Below are 21,223 nucleotides of genomic sequence, written 5' to 3' on the forward strand. Positions count from 1 at the left end.
TTTGACATTAATAAATAATATAAAAGACAAAAATGTATTTTTGCTTACTTATTTTCATAGTCTTTTAAATAAAATGAATGAGCTAGAGGAGAGTTTTTTTCAATATAGACAAAGAAATGGTGAATTCAAGTGATGAGTTGGATTCATCTTCCCCTGTTCCGATTATCCTAGAAGAGTTTAAGGAATAGTGTTTTTTTTTTAACAGCAAATAAAGTTAAATATATATAATATTGGTAAAGGGGTACCATATCCCATGTACAAGATTTTGTGGCTATTAGGAATAGTATACTTTACCCTCTGCAAATTCCCAAATCAAATTAACCATACCCACATTAGTCTAGGTAATTTACTAACCTTTGACCCTAAGTATATAACATTATTGGAGCACGTCAGGCAAACCACGGTAGGTATTGTCCAACAAGCTCATGGTAGTTTTGCCACAACATGCTTCGTAGCAGAAGGTTGTGATCGGCGTGGCACTACGTGTGGAAGCTTGTTGACTCGTGGCATTATCATAGATCATTTCACCTATGTATTCCATTATATAATGGATTGCATAACTTTCGGACACAGCCCCTTACCTTCATCCTAATGAATGACACATGACAGCTACCATTATCCTTCGGCATTAACACTGAATGTTGGGTCCCTCCATCAGTTACCCAGGACGCTCTCAAAACCATCACCAACCCCCAATCTGCCTCACATAGATCATTAAGGAATAGTGTTTAAAAAGGGAAAGATCGAAAGGAAAACAGATAGGATCGATATTGGAATAGATTTCATTGTGTATTGATGAAAGAAATGTACATTATATATACAACTTCGGTATGTGGATAAAAATGAATTAAAAATAATAAAAAATAGCACAAGAAAATTATACAGTTCATCTAATTCTAGAAGAATCATAACTATTTACAACTATTATTCAACTATTTCTGGAATGCAAAAATGTGAAGTTGTAGAGTGTCTATTATGACCCATTTCTAGTATGACACAATGTTGTTTTTGGGTTGGATTGGACTCTTTATATGTTAGCCCCCAACAAGTTGGAGGTAAAAAGATGTTGATTAACTTCAACTTGAATAAGTTTAAGTTAAATAGTCTTAGAGGGAGAGTTTTTGTGAAAATGTCAGCTAGTTAGTTCGAGGATGAGACAGGAATTAGTCACATCAACCCAACTTATAGTTTCTCTCAAATAAGGTAACAATCAATGTCTAGATGTTTTGTCCATTCATTAAAAATGAGATTTGTTACGATATGTAATGCATTTTGATTGTCACAATACAAGATAACTTGTTTGGAACAAGAAATTTTCATATCTCAAAGTAGAAAATTTAACCATTGTAACTAACAAGTGGTTGAAGCAAGAGTTTGATATTTTTGGATGATGAGCAAGATATGATGTTTTGCTTCTTTATTGTCCAATAAATTAAGGAATTGTCAAAAAAAATTAACATCTAAAAAGTATAATAATATACTAAAAAGTAAAGATTAAAAATAATTACATATTATAATTTCTCAATATAGATTATAAATTTAAATTGCTAGGGAGACAAAAAAAATTAGTTGATATAAATGCCCCCCACAAATATTAGACTTTAGAGTTTTAAACTATCCACTCGAAAGTAACATTCAACATGTGCAAAAGTATGAAAATTTTAATATACCACATGTTATTGTCGGTTTAACTATTGATGAAATTAACTAGAGTAGCCAATCAGATTGAATTATTGGGTTTTGAATTAAAGTTACATAAACCAATGGTTTTGGTCCTGTGGTGAAAGAATGAAAGTAGTATTAATATCGTTATCATGATATCAATAGATCAAAAAATAAAATGAGTAATGTTATGTATAATATTATATGTAACAATTTGTATAATATTATTTTTATTTTTCTATCATTAATAAATATTTTTTTCATAAAATGTGTACAAATTATTATACAAATTTTATTGTAATGTGTATCATTACTATTTTCTAAATTTTGTTCAAAAATATATTTGTATTGATTTTTATTTCTATATGTAAAATCATTATTAATTATCCTTATAAAATAAATAAATTTAGTTGTTATATGTAACAATTTGTATAATTTTTTTTTATTTTTCTATCATTAATAAATATTTTTTCATAAAATGTTTACAAATTATTATACAAATTTTATTTTAATGTATCATTACTATTTTCTAAATTTTGTTCAAAAATATATATTTGTATTGATTTTTATTTTTATAAAATGTAAAATCATTATTCATTATCCTTATAAAATAAATAAATTTTGGTTGTAATTCTTGTAAAAAAATATTTATTTTTATCTTTTCAAAATTTGAAAATTATTTATAATATCTATATAATATTATCTAGTATTTATTTTAGAATAGATAAATAATATTTATTTTTAAAGTTCAAAATAATATTTAGGAGTCACTTGTTGCCATGACACCACATATACATTACGAGGTATAGCTGTGTAACAACTGTGTGACTTTTCGTTAAACACATAAGTAATTGGTCAATTTCATTTAATGGTAAGAATTAAAAAAGTTATTGGATTTAAATTTTAGAGATATGAAAACTGAAAATAAAAAATAAAAGCGTCAAAATTAAAATTTGCTCATTTAATATATATACAAACCAAATGACTAACAATAAAATAGAAAAAAAAAAAGTATTGCTCTCTAACATAATGACATGTGCTTTATCAATTTTTCCATAGTCACTAATACAAAGATTCCTTGAAAATTTCTTGAAAAAGTGAATGTAGTAACCCAATTTCGTCCGGGAAATGTCAATTTTTGTTTAAAAAAAAATAGAAAAAAGGTATATTCAAAAAAAGAATAAAAAAGACAAAAATACGTAAGTCAAATGTAACACCTCATTGTTTATACTTTTATGAGGGTAATTTACTATTTTTTATAAAATTTCTAGCCCAGAACGGGCCGTTCCCAATCTGGAACGGGCCGTTCTAACTTTCCAAAAAGCCTTAAAATTTATATCCCAGAACGGGCCGTTCCAAAAGCTGGAACGGCCGTTCCAACCTTTCAAAAAAACCCTAAAATTTCTAGCCCGGAACGGGCCGTTCTGAATTTAGAACGGGCCGTTCCAACCTTCCAAAAACACCTATAAATTCTATCCCGGAACGGGCCGTTCCAAAACTGGAACGGGCCGTTCTACCCTTCCAAAAAGCCTAATATTTCTTGCCCAAAACGGGCTGTTCCCAAAAATTGGAACGGCCCGTTCCCAAACTGGAACGGGCCGTTCCAACCTTCAAAAAGACCTATATTTTTTAGTCCAGAACGGGCCGTTCTCAAACTACCAAAATACCTAAAAATTTTAGTCCAGAACGGGCCGTTCCGAAATTGGAACAGCCCGTTCCGAAGTTGGCCGTTGTGAGTAAAATTGCAGCCCCGGAACGGGCCGTTCCGGATTCAGAACGGGCCGTACCGGTCCCTCCAGAAAGTCTATAAATAGCGCCCTTCCCCTTCCCAAAGGCATCAACACACACATCTCTCCCCCCTTGGCCTTCTCAAAGGATACCCTTCCCACACACATCTCCACCTTGGACCAGAGGGAACCCAGAGAAGGAGACCCACTTCTGTAGCGAAGAATTGTGAGTATATTAAACTCATTTCTTTTTCTTTTTTTTATTTTATTATTTTTATATTAGTAATATCTTTAGTCCTTATTTAAATTCAAAATTTGATTAAATATCATAATATAGTTTTAAAATATTTAATATAAATATATGAAATTATTGTATTAAAAATTTTATTGGAGGAATGGTTAATTAGATGTGACATCTTTTTAACCTTTGAATTTAAAGTACAAGTTGTGACAGCTTATCTTTAAATTTTTCCTCCAAAAACAAAAATGTCCGACTAAGAATTTTTAACATCATAACATCGCTAGCAATAATTATAATTAAAATTTTATTGAATTGACTTTGGTGTACACCTTAGTTAATTTTATATTTTTAAGATGAATGAGCTGAGACAGTTCAAGAATCTTATATTTAACAAAAATAAAATCTAATTAAAAAATATCAACATACAAATATTTTTTACAAAGAACTACGTGACTCTGATTCTTCATTACACATGAAGATACGTAGGAGCAAGAACTAAATCTTGTCGAGCCAAAAAATAAAAAAAATATTATCCTCCTTTTTATATAACAATAATAATTTTAACCTTTTTTTCAATGCATAATTTAAATTAGTTAAATAAAATATATTTGATAATTTTTGTGAGATAAATATTTTATAAATTATAAATAATTAGTTTAATTAATTAAAGGTAATCGTCTTAGGACGAACGTTGTGAGGTGCTGATACCTTCCTCACACGTAATCGACTCCCGAACTTAAAAATCTGGTTTTCGTAGACTATTTTCTATTTTATGGTTTTTCCAATGTTTTTCCATAAAAAACATAGGTGGCGACTCCTCTTTTCCAATTTATTTTTCGCCGTCCCGTCGCGACTGAGGTTGCTACAGATGGCGACTCCGCTGGGAACTATTTTTGAGAGTCAAGCCTATAATAATTAGTTAAACTAATTAATAATTTTTTTTAAATGTTTATCTCACTTTTTATTTTATTTTATTTTTTGTTTATGTTCCTTATTTGTTGTTTGTCTTATATGCATGAATTATATAAATATGTGTTGTGGAATTTGAACTTTAGGATAGAAGAATTTTATTTTCTATATCATATGTGATGTGTTTTGTAGATTGGATAGTATAGGATTGCTCCCTTCACACACTTCACTTGCACAATTTCACACACGTTTATGAGTGGGGTCCTATGCCCGGACTTGAGTGCAACTTAGGATAGTAAGATGTTGAGTAGTAGTAACCATCTTGATGAACATCTTGTTTGGTTATTATGAAGACCTCACTTAGAGTTTGATCCTTTCAAGGGTATTATCACCTCTAATAGTTTACCTATTATTGTGACTAATATCCTAAGAAGGGTTATTGGCTCTAGGAACCTGTTTTAGAACTATAGTCCCACCCTTTTGAGAGGAACACGTGTTAGTAGTCCATAGAGTTTTCAACTTAAGGATGTCCTTATTAAGTATCACAGGAGCAATATGCTACCTTTACGTTCGAATGACGCAAAAAAAAAAAAGAAGAGAATTTTATTCCATTTCATAATACACATCATACATTTTTTTGACTTTTATCATATCTCACACATCTTCAATATAACATTCATCACCACAAAACTATTCATGCATGCATGCATTCATCTACATTTCATAATTTATTCATGATATACATTTTACATCTTTGCATAAATTTTTTTTTTTATGAAATCATGCATACAACTTTAAAAGATTGCAATTGTGATCATCATTGACATTTGTTTCTAAAAAATGAATACAGTTCTCTCTTGCATAATTCAAAGTAAGATCATTATTTCATTTGAGCATTTAGTCTAAAATGTATCTCATGACATTCAATATTTTCATAATCTCCCATGACATTCACGCATAAGCATTATTTATATTAAGTAATCATGTTAGGTATATTCATCAACATGTCCATCGTCTTTTCTTATCATTCTCTATAATTGCATTCATTCTCATTTCATCATCCCGAATCAAATGCATTTGTTTCTCTAAAAAACAAAAAAAAAAAACAAAAAGAAAAACAAAAAAACATTTTTTTCATTTCAAATTCTTCACTCCAACATTTTTCTTTTATACATGCATTTCATAGTAAAATAAAGGTCTAATTGATTGCTCATTCATGTCATTTTTTAAAAAAAAAATAACAACTATCTAATTTGATTATTTTCTTTTAAAGAGGATGTCAAGCAACAAATTTATGCAATGTCTCAAAAGAAAAAGAAAAAAGCAGGAAACAAAGAAAATAGGGAATAACATGAAATTATTGTTCTCACTTACATTTAATTCTCAATCGAGAAGATGAGCTTCTTTGACCATTTAACTTGTCAATTGACGTGGTTTTAAATCCATTTTTAACCTTTTGAAGTATTCATTTCATTAACTTGCATAACAAGTTGTGTTGTTATCTTCATTGTCATAAATTGTCTTTGTCCCATTACATCTCATAGTTTCCTCATTATTCTTTCAAAAATAAAGAATTTGTCCTCATAAAAAGTCAAGTCTATTAGATGATTCTCAATTAGCAAGTTTGGCAAAAATTTGAAGATTTCTTATCGGGACAAATTTATCATTTTTATGAGTATCTGGCCCACCAACTACCACATTTAATGGAGACAAGTCTTATGAGCAAAAAAAGAGTGAAAAATGTAAAGTCCGTTAGACTGAAAACCCAAAAGGGCGGTCTAAGCAAAAGTTAGGACAAACAAAAAAAGAAAAAAGAAAAAAGAAAAAGACTAACATGGAGTTCATTAAGTTTTGTCTTAGGATTAACCTTTAAAAAATAAGTAGTCAAGATTTGAAATGATGTATGACCATCACTTGTCACCCAAATTTGAGCCTAAAAGTGAAAATTTTCCTCAAAAATTACCTCAAATAAGGCTCACCCTGAAAATAGGGGCAACATAATGTTCCCATTTCATTCAATTTGTTCATGATACCATCTAAACAATGGAAAAGGAAAAGAAGAGAAATGAACCAAAGGCATAAAGAAGGAATTGTTTTATCCTTGATGTTATTGGTTAAGATAGCTTCTTATGCTAGTGTGACAAGTAATGTGGTGGTTAAGTTCATCAAAATTCAACATCACAATCCTTCACCATATTGTCCTAAGATGAATGGGGCAATAGAAGCGGCAAATAAGAATATAAAGAAGATTATTCAGAAGATGGTGGTCGCCTACAGGATTTAGCATGAAATGCTCTTTTTTGCTCTGCACGGATATCACATTTTTGTTCGCACCTCTACTGGGGCAACTCCGTATTCTCTGGTTTATGGTATGGAAGCAGTCCTTTCTATTGAGGTCGAGATACCTTCTCTGAGAGTATTGGCCGAAAGCAAACTTGAGGAAGCATAATGGGTTCAGGCTCGCTATGATCAGTTGAACCTAATTGAAGAGAGCTTTTGTCAAAAAGGTCCGCCCGCAAGAGCTTCAAGAAAGTGATTTGGTATTGAAGAAATTCTTACCACCTCAAAAAGATCATAAAAGGGAAGTGGACGGGAAGATCTATTGAACCCAATAAATTCTGATGCAGCCAAGAAATATTATGCAAAATAATAACAAAAATAAAAAAGCTCGCTAGGCTGAAAACCTAAAAAGGCAGCTTAGGCAAAATTTAGAGCGACCTGGTAGGCTAAAAACTCGAAAAGAGAAGCTTAGGCAAAAGTTAAGGTCTAAAAAAAATGAAAATGAATAAAAGAAACAAGAGCTCGCTAGGCTGAAAACCTCAAAAAGGCGGCCTAGGCAAAAGTTAGAGCAACCTGGTAGACTGCAAACTCCAAAAGAAAAACCTAGGCAAAAGCTGGGGTGAAAAAAAGAGGGGCGAAGAAAAGAAACCGAAAAAGCATTGAAGCCAACACTATAGCAAAGATCCTTGTTTCGAATAACCTCCAAACACACATTTGGGCCTTTGTATCTTTTCTTTCATATCCATCTCACCGACCAGTGTTACAATCTGATAAAGTCCATACAGATCAAAAATTGGTTGCTCCTTTTTTTAAGTTTAGTCTTAAGACAAAACAATTGAACTCATCTATCATTGTTAACACGATTGCTAAAAAAAAAACAAAAAAATACAAATGCTCATAAGACTTGCACATCCATTACATCATGGAGAGAAACAAACATGTAGTGCAAAATCTTCTATTCATCAATATTCCTTGATTACTATGCTCAATAATTATGAGAATCATTCAAAAGATTAGATTGGGAACAAATCACAATTCATGCCTTCCTTTGATTCCCCCTACCCAATTAAATGAGACATTTGTTTCATGTCTGATTCCTCCATCAATTCATATATCAATGTCGTTTCCCTGAGTCAAAAAACAAAGCAATCACATTCATCATTGTCTCTTATTCTACCCCTTCCTTTCAAGACTAAATTGGGACAACCACTTCACATTGGGGCAAAGCATCTCATTGCCATCTCATCACCTTAACTTTCAATTGGAATAATTGTCTAATCCAACTTTGTTCCCTATTTCTTCATAAACTAGGGCAACTCAAAGTACTCCTTTTATACCGGGACAAGTTCTCAACTATCATCACATTTTCATTTCAACCATATAAATCATGTGTCTCAAGTTTAATCAAGTCAATGCCTGTATCATCCATATTCCGCCATTCTAAATACAGTTTATCCTTCCCATATGTGTCACTGTTTGATTCTATCCACTCGAGTCTAAAGTGATGTAAATCATTTGCCTCACTTGTTCAAGTCCAAGTTAGTCTACATTCTTCCACCTTTCACTCCATTAATTTGACATCAAACTGGGGCAATTGCTCAATCTCTTATTCCCACCAGGTTCTCAATTTTTGTCATATCTTGGGGTAGTTTGCTCTATTTTATCTATATCAAAATAAAGTCACGTTCAAATATCCTTTTTGAATAGTCTTCCAAAAAAAATCATGTGTCATTGTTATGCATGTTGATTAAATGATGTTTCAAAGGGAATAACAAGATGGTGATAATCACTTAATTGATAAGTTAGGCCAAATGAGTCTCACTTGATTCTAGGTGGGATAAGTTTGAAAAGATAAATTGTGAGATCATTTTTCGACGATTGACAAAAAAGGAAATAACAGAATTTCATGAATTTGAAAAGGATAAAAAAAGGGTGAAAGGGCTTTGCATAGATTTGCTTTTTCTAAAGAAAATAATCATTTTATGATTTTCTTTGAAAAGAAAAAAGAAACAAAATGAAATTTGTCAATGACACCTCATAAACATCCTAACACCGAATCAAGCATTACATCATTTGTATTAATATGTTTGAAGTGTTCGTGCATTCAAATTCTCACTTGGCATCCACTTTATTTGCATCAAAGTTTGGTACTTTCCTAATACATGCATTCGAATTCATCACTTGCATATAAAATCTCACACTTGTCTGACATCTATATCATCTACGTTTGAGTTTAACACATGGTTGACATTCATTATATCATAGTTTGGTACATCTATTCAAATCCAATACTTGTCCAACACCCACATTGTTCACATTAATGTCTAATACTTTGTTTAACACATCCATTCAAGTCCAATGCATACTTGTCATTTGCATCACCAAAAGTTTGGTCCATCCCTAACTCATGCATTCAAGTTCAATACATGCTTAGCATCCACAGCATTTGTACCAAAGTTCGGTACTTATCATCCACATGTAATCAAGTAATGTACTTGCATAACACATTCATTGAAGTTTATTATCTACTTGGCATCAACATTGTTTCTATCAAAATTCTCACTCTTTCATGTTTCGGGTCCCCGCGCCCATGTCTTTTAATATTTTGAGCCCCCACGCTCACTCTATCAATCTTTCGGGTCCCCGCGCCCATGTTTTTAATTTTCAAGCCTTTATCAATCTTTCGGGTCCCCGCGCCCACGTTTTTAATTTTCAAGCCTCTATGTCCACTCTTTTAATTTTCAAGCCTCTATGTCCACTCTTTTAATTTTCGAGTCCATGTGCTCACTCTTTTAATTTTCAAGCCTCTATCAATCTTTCAAGCCTCCATGTGCTCACTCTTTTAATTTTCAAGCCTCTATCAATCTTTCGAGCCGCCGCGCTCACTCTTTTAATTTTCAAGCCTCTATCAATCTTTCGAGCCCCCGTGCTCACTCTTTTAATGTTTCATGCCTCTATTAATTTTCAAGCCTCTATGCTCACTCTTTTACTTTTCAAGCCTCTATGTCCACTCTTTTAATTTTCAAGCCTCTATGTTCACTCTTTTAATTTTGAGCCCCTGTGCTCACTCTTTTAATTTTCAAGCCTCTATCAATCTTTCGAGCCTCGTGCTCACTCTTTTAATCTTCAAGCCTCTATCAATCTTTCGAGCCCCCGCGCTCACTCTTTTAATTTTCAAGCCTCTATCAATCTTTCGAGTCCCCGTGCTCACTCTTTTAATGTTTCATGCCTCTATTAATTTTCAAGCTTCTATGCACACTCTTTTAATTTTCAAACCTCTATGCTCACTCTATCAATCTTTTGAGTCTCGTGCTCATTCTTTTAATTTTCAAGCCTCTATGCTCACTCTATCAATCTTTCGAGCCCTCGCGCTCACTTTTTTAATGTTTTGAGCTCTCGCGCTCACCTTTTTAATGTTTTGAGCCCCCGCACCCATGTTGTTTAATGTTTCGCGCCTTCATGCTCACTCTATCAATCTTTCGAGCCCTCGCGCTCACTTTTTTCAATGTTTTGAGCTCTCGCGCTCACCTTTTTAATGTTTTGAGCCCCCGCACCCATGTCTTTTAATGTTTCGAGCTCTCGCGCTCATGTTTTTTAATGTTTCGTGTCCCTCGTGCTCATGTTCCTAAATGTTTCAAGCTCAAGGACGAAATTTGTGTTTTCTTTACTTATATTTTACTATGATAATATGGAAACAAGAGTTGTTTATATTATCTAGTAAAATTAAGTAAAGAGGGGCAACTGTAGTAACCCAATTTCGTCCGGGAAATGTCAATTTTTGTTTAAAAAAAAATAGAAAAAAGGTATATTCAAAAAAGAATAAAAAAGACAAAAATACGTAAGTCAAATGTAACACCTCATTGTTTATACTTTTATGGAGGGTAATTTACTATTTTTTATAAAATTTCTAGCCCAGAACGGACCGTTCCCAATCTGGAACGGGCCGTTCTAACTTTCCAAAAAGCCTTAAACTTTATATCCCAGAACGGGCCGTTCCAAAAGCTGGAACGGGCCGTTCCAACCTTTCAAAAAAGCCCTAAAATTTCTAGCCCGGAACGGGCCGTTCTGAATTTAGAACGGGTCGTTCCAACCTTCCAAAAACACCTATAAATTCTAGCCCGGAACGGGCCGTTCCAAAACTGGAACGGGCCGTTCTAGCCTTCCAAAAAGCCTAATATTTCTTGCCCAAAACGGGCTGTTCCCAAAAATTGGAACGGCCCGTTCCCAAACTGGAACGGGCCGTTCCAACCTTCAAAAAGACCTATATTTTTTAGTCCAGAACGGGCCGTTCTCAAACTACCAAAATACCTAAAAATTTTAGTCCAGAACGGGCCGTTCCGAAATTGGAACAGCCCGTTCCGAAGTTGGCCGTTGTGAGTAAAATTGCAGCCCCGGAACGGGCCGTTCCGGATTCAGAACGGGCCGTACCGGTCCCTCCAGAAAGTCTATAAATAGCGCCCTTCCCCTTCCCAAAGGCATCAACACACACATCTCTCCCCGTTGGCCTTCTCAAAGGATACCCTTCCCACACACATCTCCACCTTGGACCAGAGGGAACCCAGAGAAGGAGACCCACTTCTGTAGCGAAGAATTGTGAGTATATTAAACTCATTTCTTTTTCTTTTTTTTATTTTATTATTTTTATATTAGTAATATCTTTAGTCCTTATTTAAATTCAAAATTTGATTAAATATCATACTATAGTTTTAAAATATTTAATATAAATATATGAAATTATTGTATTAAAAATTTTATTGGAGGAATGGTTAATTAGATGTGACATCTTTTTAACCTTTGAATTTAAAGTACAAGTTGTGACAGCTTATCTTTAAATTTTTCCTCCAAAAACAAAAATGTCCGACTAAGAATTTTTAACATCATAACATCGCTAGCAATAATTATAATTAAAATTTTATTGAATTGACTTTGGTGTACACCTTAGTTAATTTTATATTTTTAAGATGAATGAGCTGAGACAGTTCAAGAATCTTATATTTAACAAAAATAAAATCTAATTAAAAAATATCAACATACAAATATTTTTTACAAAGAACTACGTGACTCTGATTCTTCATTACACATGAAGATACGTAGGAGCAAGAACTAAATCTTGTCGAGCCAAAAAATAAAAAAAATATTATCCTCCTTTTTATATAACAATAATAATTTTAACCTTTTTTTCAATGCATAATTTAAATTAGTTAAATAAAATATATTTGATAATTTTTGTGAGATAAATATTTTATAAATTATAAATAATTAGTTTAATTAATTAAAGGTAATCGTCTTAGGACGAACGTTGTGAGGTGCTGATACCTTCCTCACACGTAATCGACTCCCGAACTTAAAAATCTGGTTTTCGTAGACTATTTTCTATTTTATGGTTTTTCCAATGTTTTTCCATAAAAAACATAGGTGGCGACTCCTCTTTTCCAATTTATTTTTCGCCGTCCCGTCGCGACCGAGTTTGCTACAGTGAATAAAGAAAGATATTTTTTTTATGTCTAACTTATAGTTTTTTTTGTTCAAGTAAAAATACATTTATATATAGTATGATCGAATTCTTTTAACAAAAAAAAATTCAATGATCCAATCAAATCAAATATGTTGTACAAGTAATAGAATCAGGATTATGTTAGATACAAAAATGAAAAGGTTAATTATCCTTATGGGGATGTCTACATGGTAAAACCATCCTAATAATAGAATTGCAAATAAATGAACTAAAACCATAAAAATAAATTTGAAAAATGAATAACAACAAGAGATGTAATGCTTGAATTATAATTACTCCATCCTTGACCATGTTTAATCAATCTTTGTATTTAAATGAAATGAGAGGAAACAAAAAAGTTAAGTGAAGTGGCAAACCAAATACTATGTGCAGAGTAATAATTAATCACATATTTATAATAAATAAAAAAAATAACAAGTGTAGAATAATAACTAATTAAGAAAGTAAATCAAAGAGACACAAAGGCCACCTAAAGTTGACAAGAGAGCAACTGAAAACAAATTAAAACCAAAGAAACCACAAAAGCAAATGAAATAAACTTGTTTTTATTAACACATGATCAAATGCATATACATTTTCATGGCATAAACATCACCTCCAATATTACAGGGTGGGATAGCATATATATATAGTATAGTAGAAGTCCAAAACAAAACAAAACTAGGACGAATGTACGTGACAACATAAACATGCAGCTAGCTAGCCACAACAATACATTGCCTTCCACCCTAAACAAAAAAGCACTCAAAATTTAAAGTGTGCCTCAAACTTATTCATAACAAAATATACATAAATATAGATACATGCTGCAAGCCCTAGCCAGCACCACTCAAGAAATCAGTCTTTAACTTTTGGTCAAGAAAACTCTGGTAGCTTCCAAACTTGACCTTGATGAATCTTCTTCTAATCTCTATAACCTTGTCCACCTCCATAACGACCCTCCTTGTTACCATACCCACCACTTCCATAACTATCATTCCCATAACTCTCATTCCCATATCCTCCCCCAGAGCGTCCATCACCACTACTGTTATTGCTACCAGAACGATAGTCGCCACCATAGCTTCCACCAGAACGTCCTCCATCGCCATACCCTCCACCAGAACCATATTCACTATTAGTACGACCTCCATCACCATAACCTCCAGCTCCAGTGGAACCATACCCACTATTTGAGTGTCCTCCATCACCATACCCTCCACTCGAACCAAACCCACTTCCAGAATGCCCTTTATCACCATATCCACCACTAGAAACACTATCACTCCCATATCCAACACCAGAATGGCTCTTATTACCATATCCACCAGTGTCACTACCACCATAACCACTCCCAGAATTCTTTTTCTCACCATATCCACCACTAGAAAGACTACCACCACCATATCCACCACTAGAAAGACCATCACTACCAAACCCACTTCCAGAATTACCTTTACTACCATATCCACCGCTAGAAAGACTATCACCACCACCATAGCCTACACCAGATTGGCTTTTGTCACCGTATCCGCCACTAGAACGACCATCACCACTACCATAGGCTCCACCTCCATAACCACTTTGTTTGTTACTACCATAGCCACTTCCGGTGTAAGTGTCACTACTACCATGACCGCTACCGGTTCGACCGGTATTGTCGGTGGTGGTGGAGTCGTACTGGTGGAGATAATCAGCAGCTTTGTCAACGTACTGGCCGATGGCACCCTTGTCATCAAACTTGCTACTGGCGGCGTTGAGAATGTCACCAGCAGCGTTGGCCACCTTGCCGGTCAATGACTTGGAAGAAGATTGGTTCTCGTCGCGGGAGAAGTTACGGTGTTGTTGTTCTTGACCGTCGGAGGAGGAGTTGTAGTTGGAATCCATTGTTGCAAGAAAGAGATAATGAGAATAGAAGTATAGTTTTTGTTGTGTTTGTTAGGGTTAATGTGTTTGTGTGAAGGGTGGGGGTGGGTATTTGTAAGGGAAAGGGAAACAAAGATTTGGAAAATTTAAGGTGGAAATGGATAACTAATATGGCTTTGGCCTTATCTTTAGGACTTTTGACCTTGTCCACACCAACACTTTTCTATGTTCCTAACGTGTTGTTCGCTAGCTTCTTGTATTTCTATGTTTGAAATCTCTACAATCAAAAATAGGAAGACAAAAAAAGAAAATATATTAAAAAAAACATTTATGTTATAAAATAATAATATTTATAAATAAGAAACATTAATTTCCATAAGCTATATTTGAATTAAATTAAAAATATGTTGTATGTTATGTATTAATTTTTTACTTTTTAATTTAAATCACAAATTTACGGCTACAAGCCTACAACTGCATTTTTTCTTGGAGACATGTTCGCTATCCCCATGCAAAAACTTACCATGTTTTGGGCCTCTTTTATCATGTTCAGTTGGTTTAATTTTGAAATTACGGGAATGCCACTGAACATTACATGACAACATCTTTAGTGATTTAGTGTGTTTCCTAACGCAAGCTACGTCACCAATGTCAATAATGTAGGAAAGATGATAACATCTCTCTCATGCTGTCGATACAATGACAACATAGTTATATAAATAAAATAAAAAAGAATGACAACATAGTGAGTCCATGTCGGGATATAAGGCTTTACCAATCCCCTCAAACATATCCATACAAAATAATTGTTTAATTCAAATATTAATTATAAATTGTCATGGAAAATATTGAATAGGACTAAACTTGGGGGAGAGGGCCAGAGGGGATGGCAATATCTCAATCCAAGGCAAAATCATCTTAAAACTCAGAATTCTTACAACTGTATTTAAATTTATCTCACCCCAAATAAACAAAATAGGATTCAAAATTACATTGATGAGATTCTGTCTTACTCTATTCGACCAATTTTTTAGAGTTTTTGTGATAGCTATTTTTAAAAGTTATACTTATGATACTATTTAATTAGTTGAATGTGTTATAATGACATATGTCAAAATTAAACTCATAAGAAAATTATAAACTTAGAAAACTAAGGATGTTTTCTGAATGACAACATAGTGAATGAAAGGACATAAGGTCATTGTGTCACCCAACCATGTCCATATAAAAAGAAATATCCTGAACCTATGAAGTAAAGGTGTTCTTTTGCTCATTCAAATGTTCCTCCTATAGTCTAACAAATGGTTTATCTCAGAGGAGTGAATCTGAGAACACAAGGCTGATTTCCACTGCCATATGATATATGTTATAAGGTGAATTTACTTTGTGTTCTCAGGTCACCCCTTTGAGCCAACCTGTTGTGTCAAAAAATAATGAACCCTTTTCATATTTTATCACCACATTCTGTTATAATATTCTCACATTTCAGGAAAAGTTGCATAATGGATGGTATAGAAATCAATGTTGTTACATTTTACACTTCATTTTCTTTGTCTGTCATTTTCCTCTACACCTCTCTTTTATCAGAGAAAATAAGGGAGAGAAATAAAGTGGATTTCTCTTTTTTATTTTTCAACCAAAGGGAGTTGTAGGGGAAAATCTTAGAAATTGACGTGTAAGAATAGCAGCATTGTGGAATTGCAAGTGGCTGCAATCATTTGCACAATTTCAACAGTCGCATGCTGTAAGGGAATATAACTTTTCCCTCGTCATTTCTCCTTCAAAAGGAAAAGGTAAGGAAATGAAACTATTTTTAAGTTTTTTTTAACCATGATATTTGTATGAAAAAATATCTATCATTAAGTAAAAATTAATTATGAGTGCACATTAGATAACTATTCACTTCTTAATATAATCTATTTTAGCTCAGGATTTAAATTTAAATTACTTGATTAAGGCATACCGAACACAAACTACAACCATTAATGAGAAGTAGTGTTGATTTTTTTCAAGTTGATGACAATAATAGCATTCCACAACATTAGAAGGTTGTCAATTCGTCCACTTTTTGAAATATTCATAGGCAATGAATCATGTTGTGGATAATTGTTCTCGATCTTTCCTTTAAGGATCTTTTTGAACCTAGTTAATGGATAACAAATATATACATGCATTAAAATGACGTTTGCCCTGAATCTTGTTGGAAACTAAAATCATAGATGGGGAGGTAGCGGGTGGAGATTATGGTCGTTGGATAATTATAAGCGTATAATGTGAACTAATTTGTTCATTTTGTTGTACTTTGTTTGAATAGATGGATGTAAGGAAAAAATGTGCAGTTTGAATGTTTACTTTTTTCCTGACATTTTTGTTTGCTAAATTAGATTGAAAAAAAAATCCTTATTCAATTGCAAGATTTTTGGTACCTTTTGCAACATCTTAAAAGAACTAAATTGTTGTATTTTGCTCTTTATAAAAGAACTTTTTTTGTTTCTAATTTGGCTGTATTAGTAGTTAGTTGATTCTCCTTCTAAACATTTTTTTTATTCAGTGATGCTATGTAGGCATTTTCATATATTTCTCTATTGCTCTATCTAGGTGTTAACTAGGAATTGGTAATCTTTTTCCTTTTCTTTCTCATTATATTGTTATATTGTGGAATCAAATTCATATCCTCTACAATTTAATTTTTAAATTGCATCCATATTGGCCTTAAAATATTAAGTTTTTTTTATAAATAAAATAAAATAAAAAGTAATAAATAGTTGGATACTGTCAATGGAAGTCGTTGGATCAAACTGCAGTGGATGAAGTTTATTTTTAAACTCCAGAAAATATTAAGTTTTTTTTAAAGGGATTTGAACGAAGAGCTGAGTTTGAAGATTAAAGGACCTGTAATGCGAGGGTGTCTTGCTCCTAACTGTGGTGGTCCTTTCTAATGTACCCACGTCAATGTGGTTTTTTGTTCATATTCTTACATGTAACACCAATGACAAATGATGACCTTGTCCAGATTTAGTTCAGATTTCTTATATTATAAATTTAAATTTAATTGATGGGTTTGTTTATAATGATTTGACTGTAAATACTATCATGGGAGAAAATGAAAGTAAGCAACCTTGGAATTTGGGAGAAAATGTAAAAAAGATATTGTAGAGCTTGTTGTGATGGACAAGGGATTTACAATGATTCAAAGTTGAATGGCAAAATATATATCCTGCTCCCAACTTGGCATCAAATCTGACTAAAATAATACTAACTTTTCCAAAGCATATGGGACAAACAGCATCAACAACAAATATTGCAACACAACAAATATCGCAGTGTGTTACAAGAGGGAAACATTAATATATATTATTACATATTCTGCCAACAAGACTCAATACACTTATTTGTTAAAAATACTGATATGTACGTATAATAAGGATTCAATTTTGACCTATTGCTAGTTCTAGGACTTTTGCAATTTGCACTACCAGTGAACCATATGGAACCACAGCCACTCATTCAAAACAGTGGAATATCTTAATTCATTGATAGAATGAAATGTTTTACATTGGTAGCAAATCAAATTTAAACTCTTGTCAAATTGGTCCCTTATCCATGGTCATCAAAGTTGTGGCTAAGCATTATTTTTTCGTACGCAAGTCTATTCGTTAATGCACCTAAAATCCTTCAAGTTGAAATGTTAAGAATAGAAACTCTGATTCTTCAGTGAATGGATGCCAAAATCAACAAATCTCTGGATTTCAACATCTAAACTAATGCAATAGGTAAAGGATGTATATGGAGATTCTTTACATCTTGTACTACAAGCACAAACCTGGTAATTCTGAAACCATATATTGTCATCAACTATTGAGAAAAAAAAAAGCGTGATCATGGAATGGCTTAGACTTTCTATTGTCCTTTGGCGTTTCAAATATCTGAAAGAAATAAAGATATATGGTATATCAGCAACAATCAAAATTGCACCAAGTTTTACTAATTATTCACCGAAAAGCACACTCATATACACAGCAAAATGTCCACTGATCACACTCAAATACAATATATGAACAAGAGTGTCATAAGAAGAGAAAATTGAGGATAGGAATATATGCATGGAACAGATCTCCACATCTTAATTTAAACTTTTGACAACAGATGAACATAACATTAGTAAAATTCTCTGGTCAGTAATGACAGGTTAATAAAATACTCCTGGACAGATATATGGCAAACATAGTGCAAAATCCCAAATAAATTAGGAAAGAGCACATTAAACAATTCTTAAATAGACTAGCAATTCATGGTGTACAACTCCATGAATTAACAATCTAATATGAAATTATTGAACTAACCTTACTGTTCTATATGAAATGGTAGATACAAGAGTAATCAACATGTGGATTACATATATTTCCTAGTCTTTCTTCCAGATGAAACTATGGGCAATAAAGAAATACTACTTTCTAGGAAAGAAACCAACCACATACATGACATACCTGTAACAATATCTCCTTTAACAGTTTCCAATGTGTATTTTTTCAAAATTTGCTGAAAATGTCAAAATAGGACGGGAACCTATTAGTTGGTTTCCAGTTAGCTTCAATTCCTCCATTGTGTGCACTGGATAGCAGTGAGGGAAAAAGAGAGATCAGCAAAATGATACCAGAAGAAGTTTAGACAGAGATCAAAACTCTACACCATCATAGAAAGTAGAATAGTATTTGTATTAATCTTATGATAATAAGCAGATGAGAATATTACCAGCACTCACTAAAAATTTTACAGATGGGCCATTGGGACATTTTGCCATCCAGAGATAGAATGGGGGACTACAGGCATATTATGCTTTAAAATAGATAAAACACGAATATATAAAATAAAAAATAAAAAAATATATATTTAATTTTAATCCAATCAGTAAAAGGAAGTGATCTTACCTATTTGAAATAGAAACTAGAAAGTAGCCAGCAATAATGTATCACATCTAAATAATATCAACCATTTGTGACCAATAAAAAATTTCCTTAAATTAAAAGCATGCTAATCTAGTGAACATGATAACATATCAAATCTAATTTAACATAAGATGGCATTGAAAAACCTTGTGATATATACCTTAAAAAACAAACAAGAGGAACAATTTTTTAGCTCAACAAGCTCGATAGTAATTAAGTTGTTGTTCATGGCTGGAGGATGAAAATTTTTACAGTACTGTCAAAACTCAAGCATAAAGATCAAACCAGGAATAGATAAATTATCTATTGTGATAACTAAGATATTACAAATGACTAAAGGACTTACTTTGAAATATGCTAATGGGAATTACACTTGCTTTTGCATGTGACTTTTAAAAGTAAAACAACCTTTCTTTGTTAGCTTGTTATTCACCGTGCGATGTGCATTCTTTTCTTTATGTGTATGTATGTATATAAGGGGGTCATATCAAGTGAGAGAGAGAGGTGTTTTCATACGAGAATAATGAATACAGAATTGTCATTATTCGTCTTTGCGGTTTCAAAATACCATGCATCCAAGAGAACCCCATAAAAAATCAAATGAATTAAAATGAGTCACTATACTGAAGATTCAATGGATTGGCTTAATCATCATATTATCAGATTCCTAAGGTAAGCAAACAGCTCCATTGAACATATCAAAACTTATAATATGAAGCAATATCAGCTTAAGCAAACCAATTCAGTACGTTTTCTGCTATTAGCTTAACGTACCAATTACCAAATATACAAAATTATCAGTCCATGAAAAAATTTGCAAGTAACAGAAAAAATAAACAGCACAGTCAGAGAATGAATGGCAGCTAAAATAAATCCAACACAGCTGAAAAACTCAGAGTCTTAGATTCCCAACAAAAACGACAGATATGGAAGAGACAAAATCATCAAAATGGTAAACAACTAAACATCTACTCAGAAGCACAAGGACTGAAAACTTACAAATTGCAGCGTTTGGAAGTGAATTAGAGATGAGTCACCAGAGTGAGTGACCGGAAGGATTTTTTTATTTTTTATTTTATACCAACCAGGAGGATTTAAATAAATATTATATTTAAAAGACGGATTCATGAATTTTAAGAATAAGTTTATCATTTAATAATTCATAATTTATATTAAATTTTAACAATTTAATTATTATATTTAAAATTTTTAATACATAAATTAAATATATAATTTTTTATTTATTAATTCATAATTTATATTAAATTTTAATGATTTAATAATTAAATTTAAAATTTTTAATATAAATTAAATATGTAAATTTTTTAAAAATTAAAAACTTTAATATATATATTAAGAACTTTAAATTTAATTATTAAATTATTAAAATTTGAAATAAAATATAAATTATTAAATAAAATAAATGAATCTCTTCTTCTATATTTAATTTAATATATATAGATGATATTAAATATAAAAAAAAATTCTTAAAAGAATATTAAATTATAATTTATATTTAAGTTTATATGCATGACTTATATTGTGATGCAAAACTAATTAAAACAGATAAAATGTGAGGAAAAAAAATCCTTAAAATCTTAAGGTTAAAATATTTTGTTAATTTTTTATAGTTTGATTTACTTTACATTTTAATTTTTATAGTTTAAAAAATTAGTCTCTATATTTGTCTTTTTTAATCTTTTCTAATTTTTATATTTTAATATAAAAAAATTTAATCTCTTGTTATTTTTTTAATTTTGTTAATCCTTATCATTATTTTTTAAGTTATTTTTTAATATAATAAAAATTTTAATTTAACTTCATTTATCTGGTATTAAATTTATTTTATTAAACTACCTTTAAAATGAAATTTGTTAACAATTTGTATTTCTTTTGCATTCTCATCTATGATACCATTTGTTTACACTCATAAAACTGAAGACATCTATTACGTGAGAGAAAAAAAACAAATAATTTTAGAGAAAAAAAAAAAGAAATTAACAATAAAAATAAAAAAGAAACTAAAAATATAAGGGCAAAAGAAAATTAATATTAAACTAATATTAGTAAGAAGAAAAAAATAATAATAAAAAGACAG

The 21,223-nt window shown here is 31.8% G+C and overlaps 1 protein-coding gene and 2 long non-coding RNA genes across 3 annotated transcripts; 1 reads left to right on the forward strand and 2 right to left on the reverse strand.

Annotated features, from left to right (window-relative positions):
* Positions 1 to 12,863: 12,863 nt before the first annotated feature.
* LOC109801463 (uncharacterized) lies at positions 12,864 to 14,292 on the reverse strand. The gene has a single exon (XM_020362536.3). It carries the CDS (start codon positions 14,198 to 14,200, stop codon positions 13,238 to 13,240), a length of 963 nt encoding a protein of 320 aa, XP_020218125.1. The 5' UTR covers positions 14,201 to 14,292; the 3' UTR covers positions 12,864 to 13,237.
* Positions 14,293 to 14,861: 569 nt separating this feature from the next.
* LOC145953008 (uncharacterized) lies at positions 14,862 to 17,406 on the forward strand. Its single transcript, XR_014430530.1, has 2 exons — positions 14,862 to 15,552; positions 15,669 to 17,406. It is a non-coding gene; the product is annotated as an uncharacterized LOC145953008 (long non-coding RNA).
* A 279-nt stretch (positions 17,407 to 17,685) lies between these two features.
* On the reverse strand, positions 17,686 to 20,782 carry LOC109799896 (uncharacterized). Its single transcript, XR_002239908.3, has 3 exons — positions 20,125 to 20,782; positions 18,667 to 18,790; positions 17,686 to 18,105 (listed from the first exon to the last, which is right to left on the reverse strand). It is a non-coding gene; the product is annotated as an uncharacterized LOC109799896 (long non-coding RNA).
* Positions 20,783 to 21,223: the final 441 nt, after the last annotated feature.

Source organism: Cajanus cajan, chromosome 11 (assembly GCF_000230855.2).
Source record: "Cajanus cajan strain Asha chromosome 11, NIPB_CcT2T_4, whole genome shotgun sequence".
Lineage (NCBI taxonomy): Eukaryota > Viridiplantae > Streptophyta > Magnoliopsida > Fabales > Fabaceae > Cajanus > Cajanus cajan.